The sequence below is a fragment of the Fringilla coelebs genome, assembly GCF_963513975.1.
Source record: "Fringilla coelebs genome assembly, chromosome: 2".
In the NCBI taxonomy this organism is placed as follows: Eukaryota; Metazoa; Chordata; class Aves; order Passeriformes; family Fringillidae; genus Fringilla; species Fringilla coelebs.
In genome coordinates, this window is record NC_140029.1 from 74,319,315 (window position 1) to 74,335,656 (window position 16,342).

General features: G+C 43.4%; 1 protein-coding gene across 1 annotated transcript; it reads right to left on the minus strand.

The window, feature by feature from the left end:
- Positions 1–15,247: 15,247 nt before the first annotated feature.
- Positions 15,248–15,718, minus strand: LOC311166847 (uncharacterized protein C11orf87 homolog; the record flags this gene model as incomplete). The annotated part of the gene is made up of 1 exon (XM_084227042.1): positions 15,248–15,718. One exon carries the CDS (start codon positions 15,716–15,718, stop codon positions 15,248–15,250), a length of 471 nt encoding a protein of 156 aa, XP_084083168.1.
- Between the last annotated feature and the right edge of the window lie 624 nt (positions 15,719–16,342).

The following is a 16,342-nucleotide window of genomic DNA, read 5'->3' on the forward strand; positions in this document are numbered from 1 at the left end:
CTGTGGAAGACCAAATGAAGTAGCAAGGGACAAAGGAAACAGGATCATGGTAAAAAAAATATGGCATTGACACATTGGGTCCCATCTGTTCAACCCCTTATAACCACACAGTAATTATCCAGGTCAAAAGCAAGTACCAAACTCCTCTCCATGGCACAGATCCCAGAGCACTCTCTACCACATAGTCAGCCTTAAGCTGCAGTTACACAGAGGAGCAAGTATGTCTGTCACCAGTGACATAGAATAATTGGGGGTGGGGGGGAAGGGGAGAGACTTGCTAGTGGCTAATAGAACTGCTAGTCAGGTTTAACAGCTATGCTGAGTAGAACCAGGACAAAGAACTCTGACAATGTGATGGTCTCACCTAGAAAAAAAAAATCCTCTCTGACCCCAATCTGGTAATCATTTTATTCACAAGTGCAGGACACGGTATGCCAAAAGAATGCCACAGGGGATCAGTTCCCCTTGGACATAAATCCTGCTTATAGCTGTGATCAATGTCAAGTGCATTAGAGAGAGACAAAAAGATTCTTTAAAGCCCAAATATTCATCAAAGGAGAAATTTGGTGGTTCTTATGGAGTGCAGATAAGCGGTAGAAGTTCTAACATGGATTGACACAGCAGTAATGTATCACAAACACAGAGCCCACAAGGCCAGTTTCAGATCCCTCAGATGTCTCCAGAACCACCAGATCAGTAGAATATCTCCAGCAACCTCTCACAAACCTGATAGTGTCCCTCCTGTTTTACTTCATACCTGCCTTATGGGAACTGTGTTAATAATTAATGTCTCTGACTATGGTAACCCACAGACATTTTGTAAGGGACACTCAATGCTTCACTTCAGCCCAGGTAAATAAAGCCCCCCACATTCTACCTACCTAGAATAACCCATTATCTCTCAGAAGAATTTGCACTGAAAAGAGAGCAGGACTCATGCAAACAATAAAATACTCTGCTTGGATTTCCATTCCAGGTCAGAAAATATGAAATTAATCCATGCAAGATAAGGAACTATCGGTCAAAAAAAGCTGATAACAAACCATCCCAACACAGCATTAGACACAACAGTTATTTTTCTGGCTGGAGGGTTAATATTACAATAGACTGGGGAAGAATTTTAACTCAGCTGTCCAAAATCTGAGGATTCTTTTCCACTATCCAAGGCTGATGAATCTCTTCCAACATCTGAGGAGAAGCCCATACTTGCGAGTCCCACGCACAAAAAAGTCATCAGGTCCCTGAGGATTTCTGCTTAGGTTAAATAATTGATTTTACCTAGCTTTAAACTCTTCTTATTAACTGCAACTAAATAGCCTGGGAAATCTCACCCAGCCCAACAGCTCTTACAGCACCCATTCCCGTGCCTGTCACCATTCTGCCAGGTGACCAATGCTAAGAGGCCAAATAGAGTAGTGCCAGAGCTTAAGGACTCAGTGGTGCTAGACCTCCACAGCTGATTCAAGACCAGGGCAACAGTGTGTACAGAGGATTTGTTGGGAGGTGAATCTCAGGCATAAATGAGAAATCTGGAAGCCCAAACTGGCCTTAAGCAGAATATCTGTACTTTTTCTTCACCCACACAAATGAGTCTCCTGGTATGGTACCAGATGTGCTGGCAGCTGGTTTCCAGCTAAAATGTGCAGTAGCCAAAGTGAACTGACCAGAGACTTCAGTCTCCTGAGTTGTGAATCATCTGCATTTAGTTCACACTAAAATGTGAACTAGGTTTTTTACATTTATTAGTGATTTACAGGCCAGTGTCACCATTACTGTGTGTCTTGGAGAACGACACATCATGTGTTTGTACACCCAAGTACAGATTAGTTTTGCCACTGCTGGTAACTCTGCAGCAGACGTACAGCTTGTAAGCTGTGTCATTGGTGAGCAGTGACAAAACTGAGGTCACTCTCATTATAGAAAGGAATCTTTAAAAGAGCATATCACTGTCCCATGGATGGTGACATTTACAAGTGTTTTGCTGTTTCCAGTGAGCAAAAAATATCACATATACTGGTAATATAGTAGTGGAAATACACTGCTGTTGGGAAAGCAAAATGCAAGACAATGCAACCTCTCCCATGAGGCTAACAGCAATACATCATCACACATGAGTTTCATGGCCAATAAATCCACTGGAAATTAAACACAGCTGACAGTATTTCAACAACTGTTCTAATTCTCTCATAATCAAGCACATTAACAACACACCATATTCATTTTCAGTTGGCTTCAGCTTCTCTGCCTCGCATATTAGAACAATTCAACACATCTGGGACTGAATTAATGTCACAGACAATTTCATACACTTAGAATGATCTTCTCACTTGGCATTACATAGAAGACAGTTCTCAGAGCCAATGGTCAGTGTCACAACAGCCAGGGGCTTGGCCACTTAGACCATGGGATTCACTTGGAGAAACCTGGTCCTGGGGGCTGCTGGGGTCCATCTGCTGGAGGAGGGGAAGAGCCTCTTCAGGCATAGACTTACCAAGTTGGTGAAGAAGGCTTTAAATTAAGGTTAGAGGTCCCTTCCAAACCAATTTATTCTATGAGTACTCTCTCCCTTGTTTCAGTCACCCTTAGAATTGAAAAGAATTTTTAGTAATTAGAGGCACATCCTCTGTGTTTATACAGCATCATTTTTGTGCCTGGTATATGTGAACATAATCACTACTCCATGGAACTGATAGCTTAAATTGTGCAGATAGCAGACCACATATTCATGAAATAATTATAGATATTAATAGGAAAAAAAAGTCAGAGCAAGACAAAACCATGGGGAGTAAATGCATCTGTTTTGCAATGGAAACTGGGATGGGATATGAGGCTATGCAAGGCTAGAACTGCTCTTTTAATAACTGTATCAGCTGTAATACAGAATTGGGTGGGGGTGGAAAGGGTTTTCACTAGATCAAATGCTGAGGAGATATATATAAAGCTACTTCCAGTGAAAGATCTGGACACTGCAACTTTTGAGTCTTGCCCCCTAGTGCATTAGTTAGGCTTCATCCAACAAAGGATTCACGTGGCTAAAGCAGGAAACGTTCCCAAAGGCAGACTCAAATTCCCACACCTAGTTGCTGCTTAACACTGGACAAATTGAGGAATCAAGATGATGCCTTATGTTTCCTAAGTACCCAGAGTTTGCTGCTCCTTCTTTCTTCCCATTGCCATGGGACACTATCAGCAGCTCAGAGTTCATCAGGAAAGCAAAGCAAAGCCTGGAAGAAGTTTCCCCACCATTTTTGCTTTTATTGTTCATTTCACAGCTTCCTTTCTACTTATCACTACACCCCCACTGCACAAAGGCTTTGACTCTTTCAGTAACTCCTACCTTCCCTCCAAAATGCAAGTGCTTTAGCTGTTTGAACCTGACCTGCACCTCTCAGGAGTTAGGAAGCAATTTCTGTTTCCATCCATGAGGTTACCTGATGGAGCAGATATTGCAAGAGTACTTAATGCCTTTCTTCAGGCATTCCCATGAATCTATATATACTAACAAGTATATATAGATTTCATTCCCATGAATCTATATATACTAACAAATATATATAGATTTCATTCCCATTAACCTATACATACTAACAAGTCACTTTTCTGGAACAGGTGACCATTTTCCTCCAGTATCATGCTGGGTAATATCTTTTTCTCTCTGTACAACAAACACGTAAATGAAGAATGCAGATTCCTTGGGCTCGTACAATTGTTGGGACAATTGCATTTAAACTTCAGGCTCTCCACATACACATCCTGCTGCTCTGTGACATTTCCAAAAGCACACAGCGTGCCACTAGAGGACTTTTTAGAACACTAGCATCCTGTTTCTACCCAGTAATGTGTAAAGTTTGGCCTCTGACCTATAGAAATGATGTTTGTGAGTCTCACAATATTTTTAGCTTATCCCCAACCTTAATTGTAGTTAAAAAAATGAGTTAATCCACCGATATTCTCTTTCCTGAAACTGCCTTCTTTGCACACTTCTCTAACCTTTCAGTTGATTTCTTGAAATGAAGTTTGCAGGTGAGGAGACTGAAGTACTTCTTGAGGCAGCCTGTACCATTATGCAGCGAGCAGCTCTTGTCAAGTGTATTGCAAGACTTCTGTCAGTCAAATGTGTCATTCAGTAGTGAAGGTGTGCTATGAGAAAGCAAAGATAAACCCTCACCTCTGGGAAATGCTAGCCTTGTAACAAAAGTATGGAAATGGTTTTCTTTCAGTTGTCAGTTTCTGTGCAATATTTCTGCAAAATAAATATTTTCCTTTACAAAACAATATATTTTTCATGGTGAAAAATTTATTTTGCAGATCAATAGATTGAAGCCTAAAGGAAAGTGGTAAAATCATCTTGTCCAATCTCCTGTCGAAATCCATCTCAGGAATGTCATTAACAAAAAATCTTTGCATCAACCTTATAACTTCTTTAAAAGTAATGACATTTCAGAGTAACAGTTTGAATGATAAGAATCTGCCACAGCTCAATTATCGCTACTATCCATATTATACAGCATCAGCTACTGCACTGTCACATCAGGATATTCTATCCAATCCTGACCAATCAGTTCCCATCAAAAACATCTTTCCCATGTAGGATTGTGCACAAATCACCTTTCAGGTTTTTCTTGAGTAAACAGAACAGATTGAGTTTTTAGGTTCTCACTAGAAGGCATATTCTGTGCACTATCCTGTGGCTGTTTTGTGAATTATTTATCAACTGAAAAAAATATGCCAACTTGCTTCAGTACTTTGCCTTGTTACTATCTGCATAGCCTAGGAAACACTCATTGATAAGCATGAATGCTATTCTCTTTCTCTTAGGGCAAATAAAAATGAAAATTCCTTCTGAGATGAGGCTGGAAGATAATTGTTTTGGTGCCACTTCCTTATACTCTTATAAATATCCACAAGTTTCAATAACCGATGATACTTTTTTTTTTTTTTTACAAACACAAATGAAGCAGTTAGAAAAGAACAAATAACCCCAAACTTTTATGAAAGCCTCCTTAACTTGAAAGTTAAATGTTGGGCTTCAAGAAGAGTCATCAGACCAAAATCTGTGTGAAAGAATTTATATGTGGATTAAAAACATACATACACATACATCTATAGCTATCTCTATCTTTATATAAACACAAAAAAATGGAGACCATACTTGCCCTCTGTCTTTGTATGCAGCTCACTAAGGAGCTCTCTGATGGAGACATTTGAGCAGAGAAATATTTGGAGGCAAAGCATAAGTTTTTTTTGGTTTTTTTTGTTAAAGAGATATTGGAGTAAGGGAGAAACAGCAAAGGCAAGGATAATACAGTAAAAATAGAGGGGGGCACTTTTTGTGAGGCATAATTCCATAGTGACTACCAACATCTCATTTATTTCAGCTGACACCTTCTGAGTAGGTACATGGTCGCATATGTAACACTTCCTCATAGATTTCCCCCAGGACACAGTTTTGTTTGCACTCCCAACGCTGTGAATTTATAACTGAGGCATCATTTGGGTTATTGCATGTCATAGGAACTGTATTCTCACAGATGGCTCACCTTCCTTGCCAGATGTCTGTTTTTTACTGCGTCCTAATAACTGCTGCATATGCTAACTTCATTCTGTATATTATAAAATATTGCCTTTAAGGGATAAATCTTGCATTTTTCGGCCGTTTTTGTAATTACTGAAAAAACTTACAAAAGCACGAATTGAAACCAGCACTTGAAATCTGGAAATCAGCTACCACTCCTAAAAAATGAATGCTTCTGAGCCACTGGACCTGAAGCAGTGGAGGAGGCAGGCAGGAGATGTGAATTACTGGATTAAAATCCTGTTTATGACAGACTGTAGATAATTTTGCAGCTATATGCCTCCAGATCCCATTTTAGTCTTAGAAATCTATGATTCACCTTCTGAACAACTTTCACACAAACATCACAATTATCAAACAAACCCTTAATTTATTGCTCCAAAAGATTACAGTCTGGAAAACCAAAGGAAACAGACAATGCCTGGGGGGCTGAAGAAAGAGCGTGTAAACAGCACAGATGGGCTTCAGAGATATTGTTGAGCAGCACTGCCAAATCCAAACATTTCAAAACTCTGAGTCAGGCACCAAAAAAGTCTTGAAATTTACTTACAATTCACGAGATGTGAAAAATAACGCCTGTATTATAGTGCAGGCACATTCCCTGCCCAAGTACCTGTCAGTTGTCCTCCCCCAGCAGTTTTTGGGTCCATTGGCTAATACCAGCTATGTTTGAGGGAAGAGCAGAGAGCTGAATGCTGTTGGCTCCTTAAAATATAGGTGGGTGTCTGGGCTGGGGTACAAGGAGAGGAAGGCAAGGATAACTGGGGCTGTGTTTGCACTCACCTGTGCAGCTCTGTGCATCCCACCTGCAAGCCAGGCAGGTCAGGATGGGAGCTGTAGACCTTGTGTGGAGCTGGACATACAGAGGAGCAAGGGGATATTTGGGGAAATATGAAGGGTCTCATTCAAAAGGCAGAGGAAGGATGCAAGGCAATGCAGTTTTGTACCACAGGGTATGAAGAAAGCTGTGGGCATTGTGGCAGTGAGGTGTGCCAGAGCCCAAGAGCCAGCTGGAGCTCCACAGCCACAGAAGGCTATCAATATTTTAATCCCAGACAGCCATGACAGGGATCAAAGCACATGGTCTCAATAGCCCTTCTTCACACCACTGTTCTGAAGGGTTCAGTGCCCCTGCACCCTTTCCCAGGCTGTAGGATCCTCCTCCAGAGCACACCCAGGGGCTGTGGCTGCCTTGTGATTCCCCAGTTCATTTGCCACACGTTCCTGCAGCTGTACCAAAACTTGCTTCAGAGTAAAATAAGTCAGTGAAGGTAAAGTGGACTTCAAGAGCTGCAGAAGAGGGCAGGAGACAGGGAGGCAAATGGAAACTTCCTCATGCCAAGATGTTACTTAAACCAAGGTACCATGAAGTAAATCCTGGAGCTATTCCTCAACAAATCACCAGTTCTAACCCAGCAAAACCTTTGTTTCTGAAACTTGTGTTTTCCCCATGCCTTCCATGATGGGAGGTGAGTGTTTTCTCTTCATTTTCCTGCTGACTGTTCATGCCATCACAAGTTCACCAGCTCCATCGCCCTGAGGAAATCTGAATTCCTCCTCCTGGCCCCCCACTGCAACAACCAGTGCACATCAGCAGAGAAGAAACACGGTTCTCTGGCAGGGAAGTCCCCAGGCTATGAGCACATAAAGGTTTGTCAGCCTGGTGTCTTTCAGCAGCACACCTTTCTCACATGGATTACAGCATCCTGTTGCTTACTTTATTTTGACATGTTTTGAGTTTCTGTTTTCCAGAACATTCAAAAAAAATTTTTTTAAAAGAAACAAAAGAGGCCTAATTGGAGCACAGAAATCTCAAGAGCTTCTCTGGAAGCTGTAAAAAGTTTTCACTTATAAAAGGCATTATGTTCAGATCTGATACCAAGAGTTGTGTAATGCTGTTATGTTTTCTCACTTGCAAGTACAGGGGCTGAGGAATCTGCCCTTAGACCTGCAGTATGGCTACAGTGCTGTGCAAACAGTCCTACTAACACCCGTCTGTCACACATCACCCACCTTTTCCACTCCTACACCAGGCTCATCCCCATCCCTTTATCTCAGGGAGAACTGACCTCGGAGAAGCTCTGTCAGATAGGTAATGGCTCATAGTCAGCTCAGCTCCAGCTGAGTACATAAATCCAAAATAATTCAAGCAGTGAGCAGAGATGTCTTGAACTTGCTTCATTGTAGACAGGTAAAAAGTCGGGGCCATCTGAGGATTTAATAGGTACCTTGCCTTCAGTTTGGATGCAATCATTGTTTACAGATTTTTGCAGCGACCCCATATGATCATCTGGACTGTTGTCCTCCTTTATACATCATGTTTACCAGATTGAACAAGCTCTAAGAAGTGTGCTGGAAGTGAAGGCTCCCCTGTGCTACTGCTGAGGCCTGTTCAAAGGATGATTTAATAGCAACTCTATTTCTGTGATGAAAACAAATAGACTTTAAAGAGTTTAACCGGAGTTCATAAACAAGTACAGGCTCACTGACAGCAGCAAAGTAAAAGGATGTGTCTAAAAGCATTCAAGACCACATGTAATAGGATGGATTGTGATAATCTGATTTAAAAGAAGAAAATGTAGACTGAGTGGCTAGCCATTACTAGACATTCAGTTGATCTTGTGTGTCTCACAGGTTTTACATATATTTGTATATTAATACTCATCAGCATATCCTCTTCCTTATTTTGTCTCCTTTCTACATTAACTGATGCTTTTCCTTACAGTAGTGTTCCTGTAAATGAGAGAAAGATAGAAATTACAGATATAAAAGAATGATGATTTCTCAGCAGCCTGTGGTATTGGGTTGGCAGCTTAATCAGGAAATGTGATGCTGTTCCAATGCCAGTAGACTATGCTGGGAATTGTGCTGGTATTTCTCAGGCTATTTTGAAGTCTAGCAGTTTCTCAAAAACTTGTGTCTTGCTGCAGAGTGGTTGGGCTGTGGGTAAATGTGTGACAAGCTGGACCAAGGTGACAGCAAAGTCCTACAGAACCTTTGCAGAAATCAAACCAACTGATGGCTTACAGTGAGGAATTTCCTAATGTCAGACATAGGCTGAGATTGCCCATTAGGAGGAAGAGACAAGCTGGCCAACACAGCCTATCCCTAGTGGAAAGGGCAGACAGACAGGCTCTCTAGTGGAAAGGATGCAACAAAAGCAAAAGAAAAGTGAGCAAAAGCGCGTCACATGTAGGTAATCCCAAGTGATCCTTCACTGTATGGATGGTGAGTGAAAAAACAGGAGAAATCCACGTGACCTAGAAATACTTAGAAGTCAAGAGTCTGATGACACTGGCAAGGGATAGACAGCCAGCAGAGACTGAGATCTGGTATTTCTTGGGCATAGTCGAGGCCCCACTGAATTGAAGGAGGTTGTGCCATGAATTTCATTAGCGATGGGTTTACTCCCAAGAATTATCTTTTCCTATATTCCTATTACCTTAGTCAGCACTCTGTTTAAAACCATGCAAGGCTGTTTTCTGCGCTGAGAAAAGAAGTGCCATGTGTGATGAAATGGTAAAATAAACATTCGTTTTCTTGGCTCTCCTCCATAATACGTATTCCACTTCAAATTAAAAATTAAATTGAGCCTCTCGGTGTGACTGCTCAAGCATCTTGCCCAGCCATCCGTCTCCCAGCTGTGCAGTGTGCCACTTGGATCTCGCTGCCAAGTGTAAGCACTTGAACAATCCAAGCCAGGTGATTACAGCATAAAGACTCTTCTAATTTGTATTATGCTCTGAGTATTCTTTTCTGTATATGATGCTCAATTTATTCCTTTCAGGGCTGTATATTTGCAGGCTCCAGCTCTGTTTAATAGATTAGTTACATTATTATATAAAGAGCTTGGAAGCAGAGAGCCTCACAATGTGAGTGACAGAGCCAGGAACAGAATTAAGGCACTCCTTTAGAATCCCAAATTCACCCCACAGCTCCTCCTGCTTTTACTGTATTATAGAGCTAATATTTTCACCCTAGAATCTACTATACTGGCCCCTTGTTTACAGCACTCATAATGCCCTGGGATACCATTTGAAAAGTTTTAACCTGTACTTGGTCACTGACTGTGTAGTAAGGAAAGGTAAAACCATAAAAGCAAAGCATGTATTTTATGTAAGTTCTTTCTAAGATTTTAGATTAAAATTTTCCTTGATTGGAGGTGGTAGGAGAAACAGAGGTCAAAGAATTACTGGGAAACAACAACAACAAAAGTCTACATGATTTCATTCTGCTATAAAATGACAACATTTTTCCTGTTTATATGTCCATATTTTGCAGTATTTGCTTTAAAGTCTTTGTCCTCTTAGAAAAGTAAGGTAATGAACAGATTATATTGCTCCATTTCAAAGAAGGAAACAACAAAGAAAACCCAACTGGAACACCAGATTATATAAATAAAGGCAACCTTTACTGACAGGGTTCTGATCCAAATATTTATTTATTTCCTAACTCATACAAAATTGATGCTTGTAGAGGTATTAGGTTAAAAGGGTTGGAAAATTAATTCTTCTAATTATCCACAGAGAACATATAGTACTGATGAAGCAATGAAAACCTCTTTGACTTGAATAAGAAATACATTACACATAATTTACAGAAAAAAGATCTAGTGTCATATAGAAAATGACATTTTAGAGCAACAGGATCAGCAAGGACATCGATACTTGTCTCTGCTGTGGCTGGAACGGGTTGCCCTTCACCCAGGTCCATCCAGTGGAAGGGGAGGCTTCCCTTCCACAACTCCACACAGGAAAGCCAACTATTTCCATTGCCAGGCATTTCACCTGTTTGCTTGCCAGTCACCTCTCTCCTCAAGGCTCAAACACCATCCAGTTCTTGCAAGATCGTAACACATTTTCTACACTAATGAGTTTGGCTGGATTCAGACCAGAGACCTACATGTAAAAGACTAAAAACAGAAGGAGGCTCTGTTCTACTAGAAATTTATTTTGCAATCAGATGGAAAACTTGGCTTAGGGGAAAAAATGTTGGATACCTGAAAGAGATGAGTAAGTCAATCCTGGATAAAAGTAGTACTAACTTTTAACATAAATGAAAGTGCTATTAAAGGTTTGTATATGTGTCATGCCAAATTCTACAGAGATGAGAAATGTAATGAAACAGTATCTTAGTCATTATAAATTCTGCTATTTACACAAAGGAGGAAAAAGAATATTTCCTACATAATTTGTCATGTTTCCCTTCATTTCTTGCATACTTATTAAAATGTAGGGTTTCAAGTACCCATAGAAAAAATATGAGCGTGCAGAGAGAATAACCACAAGAAAGGAAAAAAAAGCAACCAAATTCTATAACTGGATTTAAAATAATTCAGTCCTATATAAAGAGTCAAATCCTGTTCTTTTTTCCTCCCTACATTAAAGTTGCACTCATATTCATAACAACAGAAGAAAAAAAGCACAGTTGCTTCATAACACTGGACACGGCTTTCCAGAAACAAGATAGCAATTACTCAGAAATGCTATGGAAAACATTAATCACAGAGTAACTTGCTATTTACATTAAAGATGCAGCCTCTAAAATTAATTTTAAATTTAAAAAAAAAAAAAGCTTTTTTTCGTCATAGGACAGTTTTGTCAGTAATGTGAAGTCTCTGTTCTTTGCTTTTTGTCCAGCATTTCCTTTGAGATATATATCTATAAACTTACAGATACACATCTGAGAGAGATGTATCAAAAGTTAAAACATGTCTGGATGGAGAGCCCGGCAAATTTTATCTGAAGCTACATTCGCAGCAGACAAACCCCCAAAGAAAAAAATGCCGGAAATGATATATTAGAATGAAACGACATTCCCTGTCCGTGATCCACGTAGGAACCTAAGTGCCTCAGTCCACAGCAGCAGAGCTAGCAGGAGCAGCGCAGGTTCCCCAGTGCCACCAGGCTGAAGCACCTCGCGGGAGGCAGTGTTTCCATCCCTGTGAAGACTGCTAGGACAGGAGCAGAGCGGGCTCAGCGGTGGTGATGTGGAGAGCTGTCACCCCCCGTGCGGGCTACAGATGGCTCCCAGTCCCTCGGCAGTCAGCGCAAGCCACTCCTGCTGATGCCAGGATGAATCCCCAGGGCAGCAGCAGGCTCTGAGGACAGGAGTGCAGCACGAGGCATCGCTGATGCTCCAATGCAGTCCCAGCAGGGCCATCACAGTGCCCATCAGCTCTGTTCTCACTAGGCTCTACAAAAGGAGTCACTGCTGTCGTGCTTCTTCCAAGGAACAACGGCGGAACCGGACAGGAACCATCGAGCCCCACAGCGCTTCATTTTCTTACACGTGCGGGATGCTAGTGGCCAACCAGCTCCAATTCAGAACCAGGAAAATCCAGCTGGAGGATTTGCCCCCTAACAGAGCGAAGACAGTCTGTGCTTCCATCAGTCAGCACACAGCTGCCCAGTCGTCACTGCCACTCGTCGAAACCAGTGCAAATTCACAGGAAAAAGAACGTCCGCATCGAGAGGGCAAAAATCCTTCCTAGTGTTCAAGAAAGGTACAAGCATTTACCCAGCATCTCTATCAAATATCGTAGAAAAGGTTACACAAAAATATTTAAATATATGGATACAGATACATAGATATTACACTTGCATAAAATATGTATATTCAAAACCCTTTGGGCACTTTCACATTTAGCTGAAAATGTATGCTTTAGAAATATGAACAATTTTCTACTCTTTTCTAGTTGAAGTAGGAGGGGAAAGAAGCATCAGCCTTATTAATACTGAATGCTAAGTGCAGAAGTTTAGCTGTAGCTGTAGGGTTTTGAAGCAATTGATTTGACAGAACCTCCAAGCATAAACTCTGTTTTAAAAATCCACATCTATTCCCTAGATTGCTTATTGTTTCATGAAAATGAAAACCTACGTGTCCTGCTTGTATCAGCTAGATCTCCTGAGACCGTTCAATTAAACCTCGTAAGCTTGCTATACCTCAAGATAGGGCTGTGTACTGGGAATATGCATGAACCTTATTGCAGTAATTCTGTGTGATAATAGGAATTTACAACTTCTCATATCTTGTCTAATTTAACTTTAGAAATAAAAAACCTTAGATGACACCACAAGAAGCTCACAGTTCTGCAAAAATTAAAGTCAGTATGAAATTTTACTAATAGACCATATAATTTACACAGATTTACATAAATACAGAGATATTAAAATATTAAATCAAAGCTAATTAACAAAGGATAGAGTTTTACATGATAATATTTGAACTCTAGTCACACTTTCGCAACTACTTTCAGTGGCATGAGATTATATAAATAATACATATACCTGTATATCCATTATATATATATATATAAAGATATATATATCTATCTCTCCATCCTTCTTTTTTTCTTCAAAAATAGGGCAATTTTATAACTGCAATGAGATGTGACAAGCAGTACACTTCTGGGGAATTATTGCATGCCTTGAGTGCATAAGGCAGAAGGAAGAGTATCTGACTTCAGACACTAAAGAAGTGGAATCATCAACCAGAAACGCACTGGAGTGACTTGGAACATCTTATTGCTTTTATAAAACTCGAAATTATACACTGTCGGTTTGGGATAGGGCGGGGGGTGATTTAAAGGCACAAAATAAAGGGGAAAGTAATACCTCTCTATTTAGTGGAGATCAACGGTCAGGAAGCTCCATTAGTGCTCACTGAACACTCCTCATTGTCCTAAATCTATTCCCTGTGGTGCAATACCGTGCCGCAGTTGCATAAGGAGGTTAAACACAAAAGTTCATGCATCCTTTATTAGGGGGAAACAAAACAAAGCCAATTTCCTTGCCCAGCAACAACGAAGTAGCCATTATCAGCAAGAGCCAGCCGTGGCTCCTAACCACCCCTCGCTCAGCCACACACACAGCAGCTCTCCACACTAACCTCAGCGGGTGGAGCGGCTCCTTGGGCTCCCTGGTACAGCTCTTCCCTAAAACGAGGGAGGCATGGATCCAAACTTAACAGCAATTTCCCATCACACCAGGAAAGATCAGGAAGTGAGAAAACTCGGTAACAGAAATACTGCCCTGAAATGTCTGCATTTCGGGGGTATTATAGGAGTATGGAGGACTTTTGCCATTCTCTTTCCCAGTTTTAAACTGGTTAACGGCATTCACCCACGGATTACAGCTCCAGACCTCCTGGTCTATGTGTCTGGGATTTTTTCAGTCAGACACCCTGGCAGACAGAGCATGTATGATGAGAAGAAGTACAAAGGATACAGAATATTAAAAGCTGTGGGCTATTACTGTATCCCCAAATCACTTTAAATGATGGAACAGAAAGAAAAAGAAAAGAATAAATCCCTCGGGATCACTTTTTCCTTGCTGCAATTTTTAAATGTTAGTATGCACAGTAGAGGGCTGCCTCTGCTACCATATCACACTGTATGTTTCAAAGTTTGGATACGGCATGCTGTTAAGGCACCTTCAAGTAATGGTCATTGATTTGATCACTAAGCAAAGACGCATTTTGTGTAAACCACACTGCATCCTCCAACACACACAGTACCAGCAGCCACTCACACCCGCCATCCAGAGATAACAAAACTCTCTGTGCTTGCTAGGGATAAACTACACCACTTCACAGCAGCCACTTCAAAAATAAATATCTGCCAGGGGTTGGGAGTGGACATTTTCAACTGCATTATTTGTTTCCCAAGAGAGGACATACGATAAAATTAAGTGTTGTCTGTCCCTAATTGTCTACGAGATTAGGAGGGTTGAAAATACACCTCATCCTAAAAAAGTAGAAGCAAGATCTGTACTGCTGCAGGATTCCTTGCTGGGAGACAAAGCTGTAAACGCAGGCATTCAGTGCAGGGTGCCTGGTGCAGAACTGGATTGTTTCAGGACCAACAGGAGGTACAACGACAACGTCCCCCGGGAGGGCACAGGCAAGTTACTGCACATTACCCCTCCCTCCCACACAGAACAGTGCTGGGTTTGGGTTTCACGGGTCATGGCATGGGGAAAAGGGTGCTTTTCAAGATGAAGGGAGCTGATGGGAGAGGAAAGCTCAGGCACCACTCTATGGAGACAGCTGACTCCATCCTCCAGATAGTGAGTGGGTCACTCAGTGCTGCAGCTGGGGGCATAGGGCTGTGGGGTCGGAGGGTGCTTGCAGTTAAGCCCAGCTAGGGATGGCCATTTCTACACCAAGCTCCGGAACACCAGTTCTGGAAAGGAGTGAGAGAGGTGGGACAGGGGCATAGATCCCAGCACAAAAGGAGAGACCACAGTGTACCACCAGTCTGCTCCGACAGAAGGGTCCCAAGGCACACATCAGACCTGCCTCTCCCCCCACACCCCAACCCACACCATGTAACAATGACACAGGGCGCAGTGGGAATTCAAAGGGCAGTGGGAAACCCCCTGTACTTGGGGTAATAAAGTCCAGAGAAAAGGGACCCCCTACCCCTGACCCTCTCGTGCAGGTGGATGACTTGATATTGAGTAGCTGTGTGCAGCTCCTTCTCCAGTAAAAAGATGCATCCTTTCCTCACAACAGTCAATGAAAAACGCAATGTGATCTGTCATGCGCTTGGATCATGGGCTTGTTCGTTCATCTGAATTAGCAATGTTTTCTTCTTCTTCGGGGACTAGAGTAATCACTCAGATATTTACAAACATCAGTCAGTGCCTTTGCGAGGTCTCCTCCAAACCATCATGACAAAATCACCGTCTGCAGGAGCCCCACGCCAGCTGTGTCCAAACAAGCTTGCTGAGAGCCGGGAGCTGCCGAGGGAGAGGAACGCTGGATCTCCGAGTCCTGGGGGGGTCTTCCCAGTCGGCTGTCTCTTCCTTGAGGTGCCTCTCCCTGCACCACTGTCCCAGGGTGCTGGCTGCTGCTATTGCTGCTGCGGGCGCAGTGGTCCCGTTCATACTCCTCCTGAGCCTTTTGCATTTTCCGCTTCTTCATCTTCCTCTTGTGGATGTGGAAGGTGGTGAGGGAGAGGAGGATCAGGCAGAAGATGAGGGTGACCAGGACAATTAAAACCAGGGTGGATGAGAAGGACTGAAAGAGTTGACCCACTTGCGTGATGCAGGTGCTGCTGGTATTTAAGGTGGCGGATGTCCTGTTCAGAAGACAAGGCGGCAGGGACAGCCTCAACTCTTTGGAGAGCTTGGCACTCATTGAGGAGGCTACGGAAGATGAGGATCTTCCTCCCCTCTCTGAAGACGTCTAAATTTCAGTCGGTGTCGGGCTGCCGCCGGGCGCTTGCTGGAAACGCCCGGGATGCTGCCGGCTCAGCCTCTCGCTCGCTCTGAAGTACCCGAGCAGCCTGCAAAGGGAGCCGGACACATCAGCGCCCCGAGGCACCCACCCTGCACAGCTCCCCCCGCCCCAAACCCGGCTGCGGCAGCCTCCGCCCTGCGCCCCGCTCCGCGCGGCCCCGGCTCCCTGCCGGGGGGTGCCGGGACGGGGCACCGCGCCCCCGCTCCGACTTCGCCAATTCCTCGGCACCCCGGCCAGCACCGCCCGGCCGCTCCCCCAACTAGTTGCCGCGGGAAAGGAAGCGAGGGAGCGGCGGCCGGGTGCCGGAGCCCCGCGCCGCGGCGGCTCCAGGCTGCCGGAGCCGAGCGGGTCCTGCCCCGCCGTGCCGGAGCCGCCGCCCGCCCCGGAGCCCCCCTTACCTGCGCGGCGAGGGAGCGCCCGGGCGCCGCGGGCGCTGGGGGCTGCGGCAGCGCGGAGTGAGCGCAGGAGCGGAGGCACCGCCGCTTCGGGGAGCGCCGCCCGCAGCCGCAGCCGCCCCGGCCG